Source organism: Lynx canadensis, chromosome C1 (genome assembly GCF_007474595.2).
Source record: "Lynx canadensis isolate LIC74 chromosome C1, mLynCan4.pri.v2, whole genome shotgun sequence".
Taxonomy (NCBI): domain Eukaryota; kingdom Metazoa; phylum Chordata; class Mammalia; order Carnivora; family Felidae; genus Lynx; species Lynx canadensis.
Window position 1 is genome coordinate 15,679,330 of NC_044310.1, and position 12,435 is coordinate 15,691,764.

Sequence of the window (12,435 nt, forward strand, 5' to 3'; positions counted from 1 at the left end):
GAGGGAGACAGAGAGATTCTTAAGCAGGTTCCATGATCAGCACAGAGCTCAAAACAAGGCTCGATCCCACGACCCTGGTAACATGCATGACCTGAGCTGAAATCAAGAGTCAAACGCTCAACTGACAGAGCCACACAGGCACTCCTGAATTGTTTAACTTTTAAGCTGGTTAATACACACATTTCTTTTATTATTACAGACATTTTCCAGATGTCCAACATTTATAGCACCCACCCCGCAAAGAGGAAGGAAGGAAAAAGAGAGCTGGGGGAGAACCTAGAAGAAGAAACAGATTAACTCTAAGCTTTCATAAATGATGGTAAAGTATTGACACGAATAACGAACTCCCTGCTTCTAGCTTAGTGCCAAAGAAATTGTTATTTGTGTGTTCTAATTTTCACGGTTTATAAGGAATATCAGAGGCATTCTATCTTTTCTTACACAGTTAAAAATTATTTGAAAAGATCAAATGGCAACATCAGGAGTGAGTTTCATATTAAGAGCCCTTATGGAAGCACTTGGCAGGTGGCACAAAAATTTCCATTTTAAGACCCCAGAGTTCCTGACGACCAGTTCAGTGGCTCCGCTCTGGTGTCATGCTGCCTTCCTCCTCCTCGTCTGTTTCCTGAAGCCTGGGGGCTGCAGGAAAAACTATAATCAAGATCCCTGGTGATTCTGGGATGCTGGAAGACATCTGCTAGAGAGGCTGTATTGGTACCCGAAGCTTCTGGAAGAAGAAGGCAGGGCTTCAGGAAGGACAAAGCACAGAAAAAGAACAAGGTAGCCTCAGGGGGCTTCTCGCCTGTTAGGGAGAGACAGTCTTGCTTTCTTTAAAAAAAAAAAAAAAAAAAAGTTAAGTGCTCACTCTGGTGGAGTTTATGAAACAACACTCCCCACAATTCAGCAAAGGCCCAGATTCTTCAAACAGACTGCTTATGTCAGAGGAAAAATAACCTAAATATACTTTATTAGTCATTAGAAAAATCACATGGAGGTGCCTTGGTGGCTCAGTCGGTTAAGCATCCAACTTTGACTCAGGTCATGATCTCACGGTTTGTGAGTTCGAGCCCTGCTTCAGGCTGTGCTGACTGCTCAGAGCCTGGAGACTGTTTCCGATTCTGTGTCTCCCTCTCTCTCTGCCCCTCCCCCACTCACACTGTCTCTCTCTCTCTCAAAAATAAATAAACATTAAAAAAAAGAAAAGAAAAATAAAAATCACATGAAGAGAAGAAACTCACAGTTTAGAATCTTCTTTGGTCATGGAAGCAAATGTAAACATGAGTCCCCCATGGGGGCACAGAAGAGCACTGTTTCCAACCGATGACACGGGACTACATCTTGTGGGTTTTCTATTCAAAGGAGACAAGGAGGATCAACATACTTCACTATGGCAATGACTTCAGATTTTTAAAGTAATTATTTTAAAATTAGACACACATTTAAAAGGATACTAGTTAAATAAATGTTTTCTTAAGATTATTTAACTTAAACAAAAGAAAGCTTTTAATAGGTGTAAAAAAAAAAAAAGTAACCATCAATGGTACCATGATCAGAGTCCATACTTCTTAATTTTTCTTTTCTTTTTTTTCTTTTTTAATGTTTTTATTTATTTTTGAGACAGAGAGAGACAGAGCATGAGCAGGGGAGGGGAACAGAGAGAGGGAGACACAGAATCCGAAGCAGGCTCCAGGCTCTGAGCTGTTAGCACAGAGCCCAACGCGGGGCTCGAACTCACAGACCGTGAGATCATGACCTGAGCCGAAGTCGGACGCTCAACCGACTGAGCCACCCAGGCGCCCCTTTATTTTCTTTTTTAAGTAGGCTCTATGCCCAACATGGGGCTTCAACTCATGGCCCTGAGATCAAGAGTCACATACTCTACCGTAGGAGCAAGCCGGGTACCCCTAGAATCCATAATTCTTTTTTTTTTTTTCAATGTCATTGGAATTTTGACATTTATTTTTAAGAGACAGAGCACAAGGGGGTGAGGGGGGTGGGCAGAAAGAGGGAGAGACACAATCTGAAGCAGGCTTAACTGTCAGCACAGAGCCTGACGCGGGGCTTGAACCCACGAACTGTGAGATCATGACCTGAGACGAAGTCGGATCCTTAACCGACTTGAGCCACCCAGGCGCCCCTAGAATCCATTATTCTTAAAAATACTAAAGTGAACAACAACAAAAGGAAATAGAAAATGTTGGGTTCTACCTGACAAATTTCCGCCATTCTTCTACAAAGAACTGTGACACAATGTACAGGACATCTGTATCCTGGAACAGAGAAGCACACACAAATGCCTGTTAACTCAGTGCGCACTTAACCGAAACCCTTTAGGGATAATGTTTTTCCATGTACTGTGGTTCTCCTTCTTCAAGTTTTATAACTAAAATGTAAATACAGCCCTCTGCCAAGGAACCGTAAGCTAGAATAAACCCACTGATTAGACTACCAAAAAATGAGAATCTGGGTTGTTCTGAAACAGTTCACTGGGAATTTGTCAAGAGCCTTGAAAAGGTAAGAATTCCATCCTTTGTGGGGACCATTATACCTCTGGCCAGTTACTGAGACATGGTCTGTTCTTGTCCTGGAACAAATTCGGAAGAGAAGTCTTTTGCTCGTTTGCAATCATCTTATGTAAGGCTTCATTTTCTTCCCCTTCTCTTTCTAAAATCTGAAAAAAGAGAACGAAGCAAGAGGTAATCAACCACCTCCTGCTGACGGCACAGGGCTTGCCTCCTCCCTACACCCCCATCAGAAGTACGATGTCAGCTCTGAAAAGTCAATCCAGGGAGGCGGCATGCGATCCCCACAGATGCCAGCACAACATTCAGTACCTTGCACTGTGAGCAGCATTCTCTGTAACTTGGAAACTCAGGAGCCTTTGGAAAGTACTGTTGCAGTTTGTTCCAAGCATCTTTAGAAACAAGTCGTCTTTCGTTTTCAGATATGCATAACTCCCCTGAGTTAAAAAAAAAAAAAAAAAGAAAAATTATATTTGGGGGAAAACAGCTTTAAAAGGTCAATATACATACCCTTCAAAAAATCTATCTTCTGTTGCTTAAACTTTAGGAAAATTTGTATGTATTCTTTTCCTTATTTTCTGTAATTTGCACCCTCTTTCCCTGGTTTCAAAAATCTGTAGATTTCATCTTCAAGGTCATTTAATTCTAAAGGTGGTAGCCTTTCCGGTATATGCTTCATCTAGGTCTGTGGTTGAAAAATTAGGTGATAAAATCACATAGATGAGACCAGGGCCGGGCAAGAAAGCACTAATAGGGCCTGCAGGGACCCTGGTGCCCCTGTGACAAGGCAGGGTGTTCAAGAGAAATACATCTCCACCCACAGTTAAATGCCACGCTTGCCTACAGGTTTTTTCTTTGCTTTTATTTTCAATGTTTATTTACAGAGAGTGAGAGGGAGGGGAAGGGAGACAGGGAGAGTGAATCCCAAACAGGCTTCCCGCTGTCAGTGCAGAGCCCGGCGTGGGGCTTGAACCCACAAACCTCGAGATCATGACCTGAGCTGAAATCAACAGGAATTTAACAGACTGAGCCACTCGGATGCCCCTGTGGTTCCAATTTCTATTGTTTGGCTGCTCCCGGTTGATAAATTAGTAAACTGCATTTTAGTCATTACCCCAAAAAACTACCATTAAGTTCTGAAAGCCATACATTTGCTTCTACCCCCATAACTAAGAGTAATAAAGCCAGTGACCTTTCTAAATACTGTGTTGTCATTTTGGCTTTACATATTCTATGTAATAAATAAATGGAGAATCAGAGAAATTGGTATACAGACTCACTGTAGGTTGTTTACAAGGAAGCTAGGATATGACCCCAGGTCTGTCTCACCCAAACCCCACAATTTCTAACACCTCAAAATGCATCTTCTTACCTTATACCTCTTATTGAGCTTTGAATACTCAAGAAAAGGTTATTTTGCATTAAAAAAACATGACCAGAGAAAATAGGTCACACTGCAAAAATTAACTTTCTGAGCAGGCTGTTAAGTTTCCGGAGGCTATGAAGATCCACTCCAACATGTCTATTCCCAGACACAACCAGGGAATTTTTTTTTAAGTTAACCGGTTTATCAGATGTTAATTTAGTGCATCTTTTTTTGGTGAAATACGATGCAGCCATCAAAAAGATTACAGTAGGTTTTCACACCTGATTTAGAAAAAAAACTCCAAGGCAGTTATAATTTTAAAGGGGTTTCTTTCCTTTTTCCCAAAAAAGGACTAAAGAGGATGTACATGCTATGTATATATGTACATGGTATAGCACGGTGTGGTTCAGAAAAGCAGTGTGAATAAAGTAAATAATACAAACACACACACATTAACAGCATGTCATGTTAACCATGGATGTGTTGCCCTTGTTTTAATAAGAGGTTATTATTTTTTTAAAATATATTTTGAATTTTTTTTTACATTTATTTTTGAAAGACAGAGCACAAGTGGGGGAGGGGCAGAGAGAGAGGGAGACACGGAATCCCAAGCAGGCTCCAGGCTCTGAGCTGTCAGCACAGAGCCCGATGCGGGGCTTAAACTCACAAATCGTGACATCATGACCTGACCTGAAGTCAGACGCTTAACCGACTGAGCCACTCAGGCGCCCCAATAAGAGGTTATTTTTACGTAATCATTTACTTTAATGTGGGATGGGTATAAAGAACAACCTAAATTTATTTTGAAGTCAGAAGAGTATATGAATCATTCATTTTGCTGCAGTTTAACTGTCCCCTGTGCTCCTTGTGATGTGTCTATACTTAGGTACAAATCATGTTAATAACTGCTATGATGATTTAATGTATCTGAATATGAGTTATTATGAGGTCATAAACAACTTTTTTTAGACGTGTATTCTGCAATAAGTTTCCTAAAACGTGAAAGGAAAAAGCCTATCAACTAAGTTCACTCTTGACCAACATCTCCCAATACAGATCAAACCAGTCATGAAAGATTAAATTCACCAAACACACTTGGATGGCCTAATTCCCAAAGATTCTTCTGACAAACACAGAAATCTAGTAGTAAACAATGAGTTCACACATTGTGCGTAAATACCCTCACCCACAAAGTCTAGGTTAAACTATGGTAACTTGGGGCATAGAACACCTGAAAAACACACAAAAATAAAACGAAATGCTGTCCAACTATTAACCAATCCGTATAACAAAAAAGGTTTAAGTTACGGGAAGGTTATCCACTTAAATGAATATACAATGAACTGGGTAAGAACACTTAATACATAGAAAGTATCTGCAATAAATACTGAACTCTATGGTAGTAATCGATCTCCTAATGGAGTCTAATCTGGTGATTAATTCACATAAATCTCTGATGTATTAAATATACACGGGGCTTTAGAAATACATCAGGATTTTACTATACAAATATGCAAATTCAAAATAAGGACTTCCAGATAAAAATGACATTTATAACTGTACTTTCAGTGCCTCCTCAAATATCATTACACCAGAGGAAAGGGATTTTTAAAAAAATTTGTAAAATCATGGTGACAAAGAGAACACAGAGGGAGCAATGCCAACAAAAATGTCTGAAGCTTAAGAGCAAATGGATGAGACAGAAGAAAAATTAATTTAAATGTGGTGAAGGTCAGGAAGTAACCAGATTTACTACACAGCAGAACAGCCCCCATCGACCCAGGAATCAGAAGCACACAGAAGTAGGGATGAGATTGCAAAACAGGAGAATAGACCGAAAGTCTCTATTTAGGAGGCAGTTAAAATTCTCAGGCCCTTCCTCAATGCCCTACAGATAAAAGCCACTCTACCCACAAAAGACCACAGGCTTCCCCCTGCACTGGAGGACAGAAAGTGCAGACACGAATGCGGTCATGAGCTGAGAGGGGGACCAGTAAATGTTTCACACAGAAGGCAAAGGCTCCCAAGCGCTCTTCTCTCTTACAACCCCAGAGCAGCGACAGCGCAGTCAGCATCGTCCAGGCATGAAAATGGAAAATGCTGATGGAGAAATCCGAGCACCCAAGAACAGACGCCAACAAGGAGAACTCCCGAGCACAACAGCCCAGCCACAGCACCCTCACAGCAAAGCTCGTCATCATCAGCTGCTGCCACACACCCGGCATCCAGAGAGCATCTTGCACAGTACGTGAGGTAGGGCCTGCGCCAAGACAGGCCCGGGTGAGATGTCACAACACTGGGGACAAAAATCTGACAAGCTACCAGAAATGAAAGGGAAAAAAATACCTATAAAGAATGGCTCTGGACAAATGGTACATTGAAAGAGCAACTCTTCCTGCGCTTGGCAAAACTACCCTTCTAGTGTGGTGAACTCGAGGTGATTCTCACCTCTGTGTGCCTCAGTTTACTTATTCATCAGTAAGACAGATAAGACAGTAATACCTCTCAGCGTTGTTGTAGAGATTAAAGGAGCTAATACCTATACGCTTAGAAAACGACTGGGCACGTGGTAAACATTCAATAAATGTCCACTATCACCTTACTATTATTAGTGCGATTACCACCACCACCACCACAGCTCAGGAAGGAGTTTTAATATAAATCTAATGAGTGAAGTGGGTTTCTAAGGTACAATATTCTGCACCTGTAAACCCTGGCATCCATGGGCAGACAGTACACTGACAAGTGAGGTCCACAAAATCCAGTCGTTGAGAACCATACTTTTGAAATATGAGGTAAAATAGGGGTGCCAGGCCGCCTCAACCAGTGGAGCATTCACTCTTGATTTCAGAGCACCTGGGTGGCTCAGCTTAGGTCATGATCTCACAGTTCGTGGGTTCAGGCCCTGCATCGAACTCTGCACTGGTGGAGCCTGCTTGGGATTCCCTCCTTTGCTCTCTGCCTGCCCCAGCTCATGCTCTCTCTCTCTCTCTCAAAATAAATAAGCGTTAAAGTAAAAAACAAAAACAAAACTAGATAACGTACAGCAACAAAATGCCACGAAGCTGAGATCAAGCCAAAGATCTTAACAAAACAAAACCCCAGCTCTTGTGCTCAATTTCTGCTGAAGGGTGCAGCCCAAGTTCTGAAATCACACTCAGGTCTGCCATGCTTTCTGTCAAAACTGTAATACTGAAATGACAAGATGAGACAAGAAGTGGGAAGGCAGAGCAAAAGTCAGCGAGCTAAGGATTAAGATGACATCCGACTTGCGACGCGTTTTCCAGCAGTTGGGCAGCACCTTGCAGGAAAGTAGCAATGAGCCACAGAATCCTCAACTCTCGAAAGGGAGACAATTACCCCACTGTCCACACCCGTGCTATGATGGTTTAAAAAAAAAAACCATCTTGGCTATTCACTTCACCTTTGTCTGCTTGTTCTGTCAAGCACTCCAGAGGGCATGTCTAACCCGCATGTGTGTTCCTAGTGTAAGGAAGGGCAAAATGGGAGAAAGGGTGATGTGACAGGAAAGACAGATGGGCTTGGGACCCATAACCCACAAACACCCGAATCCACATCCCACGATGACACCCCCTCCACGTGGTATGGCCAGCAAACGAGTGAGCTCAGCCACTCAGCTAGCAAGCTAAAGCACAGCGTGATAATGGTCAGCAACATCACCACGCCAAGCATCACTCACCTGACAATTACTGTCACTAGTGTCTTCAAGGAGTCTTGATACAAAAGCACTAAGGTGCATGAGGGTAAGTATGAGATTATCGTGCGCTGATTCGGAATGAACTAATGAAGTAAGAACTGGATACGGTTAGGGGGCTCCCGGGTGGCTCAGGTGGTTAAGTGGCCGACTTTGGCTCAGGTCGCGATCTCACGGTTCATGAGTTCAAGCCCCGCATCAAGATCTGGGCTCACAGCTCAGAGCCTGGAGCCTGCCTCAGATTCTGTGTCTCCTTCTTTCCCTCTTTGCCCCTCCCCGACTCATGCTCGGTCTCTCTCTGTCCCTCAATAACTGAATAACAATGTTTAAAAAGGAAAAAAAAAAAAAGAATTGGATACAGTTAGAAATGAGAGAGGAGGAAGGAGACTTATGCAGCAAGTGCCTTTGAGAAGTTGATGCCTCTTTGATGTGCAGACAGCTAACAGAATGGGAAACTGTGTGCCATATACAAGGAGTCTCTTGCAAAAAGTTACTTATCAGAAGTGAGCACTAAGACCAAGTAAGAGATAACCAAATACACAGGATTGATTAAAAAAAATTGGAAATTATCATTAAGAGAACATAGCACACAGTAGCTAGTCAATGGATATCTCAGAAATGAAACCAGAAGTAGCCCTAAGAATAAGAAATATATGAATTTTGTTCTGAGAGTATTCAAGTCAAACAAAGACTCTCAGTCATGGGACATAACGGACATTCCTGCCTTCAAACTCAGTCTTTCAACTGACACACGACAAAGTTTCTTTTCTAAATATGGTAAAATCCTATTTTGTATTTTTTAAAAAAAATTGTTTGCAAGGAAAGAACATATGAGAGGCCCTGGCACGAAAGCAGGCAGTAAGAAGTTAACTGGGAAAAAGGACGGGAGAACAGAAATAGGAAAAGTCAAGCAGATTAGAAAGCTGGTTTACTGCACCATGACAGCCACATCAGGGCCTACTTCTCTCAGAAACCCGGGGAGAATACTTAACAAAACATCTGTGAGACACTAACGTCAGACTAACAACACAAGATGTATGCTTCTAGGGCGCCTGGACGGCTCAGCCGGTTGAGCATCCGACTTTGGCTCAGGTCATGATCTCGTGGTTCGAGAGTTCGAGCCCCATGTCGGGCTCTTTGCTGACAGCTCGGAGCCTGGAGCCTGCTTTCGGATTCTGTGTCTCCCTCTCTCTCTTCCCCTCCACTGCCCGCATGCTGTCTTTCTGTCTCCCCCTCTCTCAAAAATAAAATAAAACATTAAAAAAAAAAGATGTATGCTTCTAGCTTACCATGTGGGCACAGAATGTCTTCATTAAAATTTAATTCCTCCTCCTCTTCTTTCCTTTCTTCTTTTGATTCCTCTAATCAAAAGAAACACAGATAATAATCATTCTAGCTGTTATATTTGAAGGTCAAAGCAGCAGTACCGCTGAGCACAATTCCGAACAAAGAAAACTTGAAACATTCCAAAAATTAGACCCAAGTGATTCGTACGTGGTTATGCTAAGACGCGCTATGTTTCTTTCCCTTAAAAGGAAAGAAAAATATCTGAATGGCAGTTCTACTTTTTAAAGATTTAGATTATGCAAGAAAATGTTCCCTTTTTTTTTTTTTTCAAATTGAAAAATACTTTACATCTCCTTCCATTAATTCTAGTCAAGCTATTCAGAATACAGGATCTTAAACCAAGTTAATCATCCACATGTCACGTTATTTTCACCTACCTCTTCTTTTAGGGGTTGAATGGAAAACTTCAGAAAAGGCTAATGAGAAATAAGGACTTAACCGGTAACATCAAAAACGTATAATAAGAACTGTGCGTTTCCTGTTAACATTTCTCTTCCAACATCTGCTTTTCCTATTTGTCTGCATCGTGTCACCATGAATTTGTAGTTGCGTATAACAGGAACAAAATCCTTAAGCATAAGGAGATTAGAATAACTACGTAGGGGTTTTAGTTTATGTTAAGTATACATTTTTAATACGCTTAAGATAACATGTAAAGAATATTAATCATTAAAAAGCTCAAGTGGAAGGGCACCTGGTTGGTTCAGTTGGTCAAACATCTTGGTTTCAGCTCAGGTCATGATCCCAGGGTCCCGCAGTCAAGCATGGAGCCTGCTTCGGATTCTGTCTCCCTCTCTGCCCCCCTCCCTCACTTGAGCATGTGTGTGCGATTTCTCTCTCAAATCAGTAAAAAATGAAAAAGAAAGGACACTGACCAGGTAACTGTCTCCTCATTCCGTCACAAACACAATGAACTTCTCAAATAAATGGCCATGGTTAATCTCAGTGATAATTTTGAAAGGCACAGTCTTGACACTGCTCTATCATTTTTCATCTATCAGACTAGTAAAAACTGATGTGAATGGTATACTCTTTATGTTGACAAAAGCACTGGAAAACAAGCCCCCAACATACTTTCTGGAGGAAATTTACCAATACGAGTCAGTACGTGGCAATTCCGTATGGGTATGTCGCGGTATAGTTTATGACCACTGACACACCAGTTTTCAACATTACCTTTATTTAAGGTGTTGCCGTTCATCTTCCCGTTGCTTTGGTCGACGTCCCCATCTTGTTCGTCTAATTGCTCGAGAGCCAGCTGGCGCCAGCTGCGCAAGGAAGATTTCCCTACCCAAAACCCGTCATTGCTGTGGAACAGAGACCACGTGACGTCACACAAGTAGTATTTCCTGAGGCCCCCATCCCCTCTTTACTTGTAAAGGCCACAACTAGAACGAATTACTAACATTCAAACTCTGTTGTCCACACCATTTTTATCCCCCTCCTGCATCCTGGCCATTTTTCCTCATCACTACTGAATAGCACAGATCTCATATTCATTCTGGTTCCATCCCAAATCTCGTCCGGCTTCCTCAGTTACGTTCACGCCCGACACGACTCAGCTGGCTACTCTCTTTCACGTGACTACCAGGCACAACTACATATAGCTGTGCCTTCAAGGACATCTGTAGGTACTCTCACACACATCCACGTCTATATGCAAACACACATCTGAGGACTCACTAGGCTGTTTACAGAATGATCAAAAACAGTGAATAATATTTATTTGGAAAACACGCACCTTCAATTAAACCCAGACATAACAGGTGCCATACTAAGTGCCACCTGATTTTGTTGGTTCCTGGGTGCAAGATACTCTGTGGAGTGATGCTCGACATACTACAAGTACCCTGGGTATTTTCGACAAGGGCCCTCCACGAGGGACCATTTGTTAATACACGTCATGCTCTCTAAAGGGGGCACCCCCACGCCTGCCAGGAGTACCGACAATTCCACTCCCCAACGCACTAACATGCTGCTTGGTTTGGTCGGACTGCAGACCCACACCTCTGCTTCTACTTTTCTAACAGAGGGAGTGCAGTCACAAAGGCTGTGTCACTTGGCTTTCCTTATCTTTGCCGCAGTGGCAACCATTGCGACATTTAATCTAGCTGTCAACCACCGCATCACTCTTTCCTCAAAACATCCTAACTCCTATGGTCTGGAACTAATAAGCCGCTGCGTGATTTCCTCTTACAACTGTTGCAGCTCGTCATAAACAGCATGCGCTGTGTAACATACCCCTTTACTGTTGCTTTTAGCAGATTATTGACAGTTTTATAGTCTTCATTTAGTTGATTCTTCAGACGTAACACACGACAACGTTCTACCACACACTCCTTACACAGGGCTTTCACTAGAGGGAATGAAAGGAAACGGTTCATTCACATACTGATTTCCTGATAGGGAAGTGTCAGTACTACACAGAACACAGAATTCTCAATCAAAGTTGCATGTTTTGATAGCAGAGCAGATCAGCATATATCCTACGTTACTTAGGCGATACAGATTTCAAAACACATTGTTCTGTACATGAAGAACAATGCGAGGCGAGATGTCACCATTCGCTACAACTACCTATGCTATCTACTATTTTACGAGATTTAGATGCCTATTTTACAAGACTGTAGTTAAATAATGGAGGCTCTCAGGTGGGGGGGAGGGCAGAGGAGTGTCAACATATCTGACAACTATAAATGTAATGTTAAATGAGAGCTTCGTGGGGGTATGAAATATTGGAACACTTCAAAGCACAGAAAGCACAGAACACTACAGGGAAAAACACCACCAAGGCCCCAAACTCACAGCTGCAGGAATCACGAAATGTGATTTTGGTTTTTTTACTTTATTTATTTACGTTGAGGAGGGTAGAGAGGGGCAGAGAGAGGAGGAGAGAGAATCCCAAGCAAGCTCTGCACTGTCAGTGCAGAGCCCGACGTGGGGCTCAACTGAGCCACCCAGGCAGCCCTGAAATATGATTCTTGGAATGATATAATCACTGCTTAGTTCACTGATCGTGAATCAAAAACAAACTGGGCAAGCAAAACTCCAGATGTGTACAAGAGAAGGTCTGAATCTTGCAGTTAAACGCCAGTTTTTATGCAGTAAGTTGCACGACCATGCTCCCCCTTTCTACTAAATTAAATGCTGTTTTCGGAAAAGGGGAGAGTGGTCGCACAATTTTATTAGATTCACCGACAGACTGGAGGGAGGCCTTGTGTGGCCAGTAGCTCATTAAAAGGAAAGTGTTTTGAGGAGAGACAACCGGAAGCAAACGGACTACGGACACTACGTGGTTATAAATACCTCTGCATTCAAGGTGGCATCAAGTAGCTTCCATTCATAAGCTAAGTGAACAATCTACGGAAGTCAAATCAGATATGCAATCTACCAGACCAAGGTTCAAGTACTCTGAAGACTACTGTACAAACTAATAAAAGACTACGTGGTTTCCTCAAAAGAGGAAAATTTTGTCTTTGAGAGGG

The 12,435-nt window shown here is 42.3% G+C and overlaps 1 protein-coding gene across 6 annotated transcripts in view; it reads right to left on the minus strand.

Annotated features, from left to right (window-relative positions):
- The window catches only part of USP48 (ubiquitin specific peptidase 48), a 91,270-nt gene that overhangs the window by 24,308 nt on the left and 54,527 nt on the right, over positions 1 to 12,435 (minus strand). For all 6 annotated transcript variants that reach the window (XM_030328223.1, XM_030328226.1, XM_030328225.1 and 3 more), the window contains 7 exons: positions 11,192 to 11,306; positions 10,127 to 10,257; positions 8,893 to 8,964; positions 2,835 to 2,959; positions 2,549 to 2,671; positions 2,209 to 2,270; positions 1,239 to 1,349 (listed from right to left, as the gene is read on the minus strand). In XM_030328223.1, the coding sequence (XP_030184083.1) occupies positions 1,239 to 1,349; positions 2,209 to 2,270; positions 2,549 to 2,671; positions 2,835 to 2,959; positions 8,893 to 8,964; positions 10,127 to 10,257; positions 11,192 to 11,306 (739 nt within the window). The remainder of the gene's footprint in view (positions 1 to 1,238; positions 1,350 to 2,208; positions 2,271 to 2,548; positions 2,672 to 2,834; positions 2,960 to 8,892; positions 8,965 to 10,126; positions 10,258 to 11,191; positions 11,307 to 12,435) is intronic.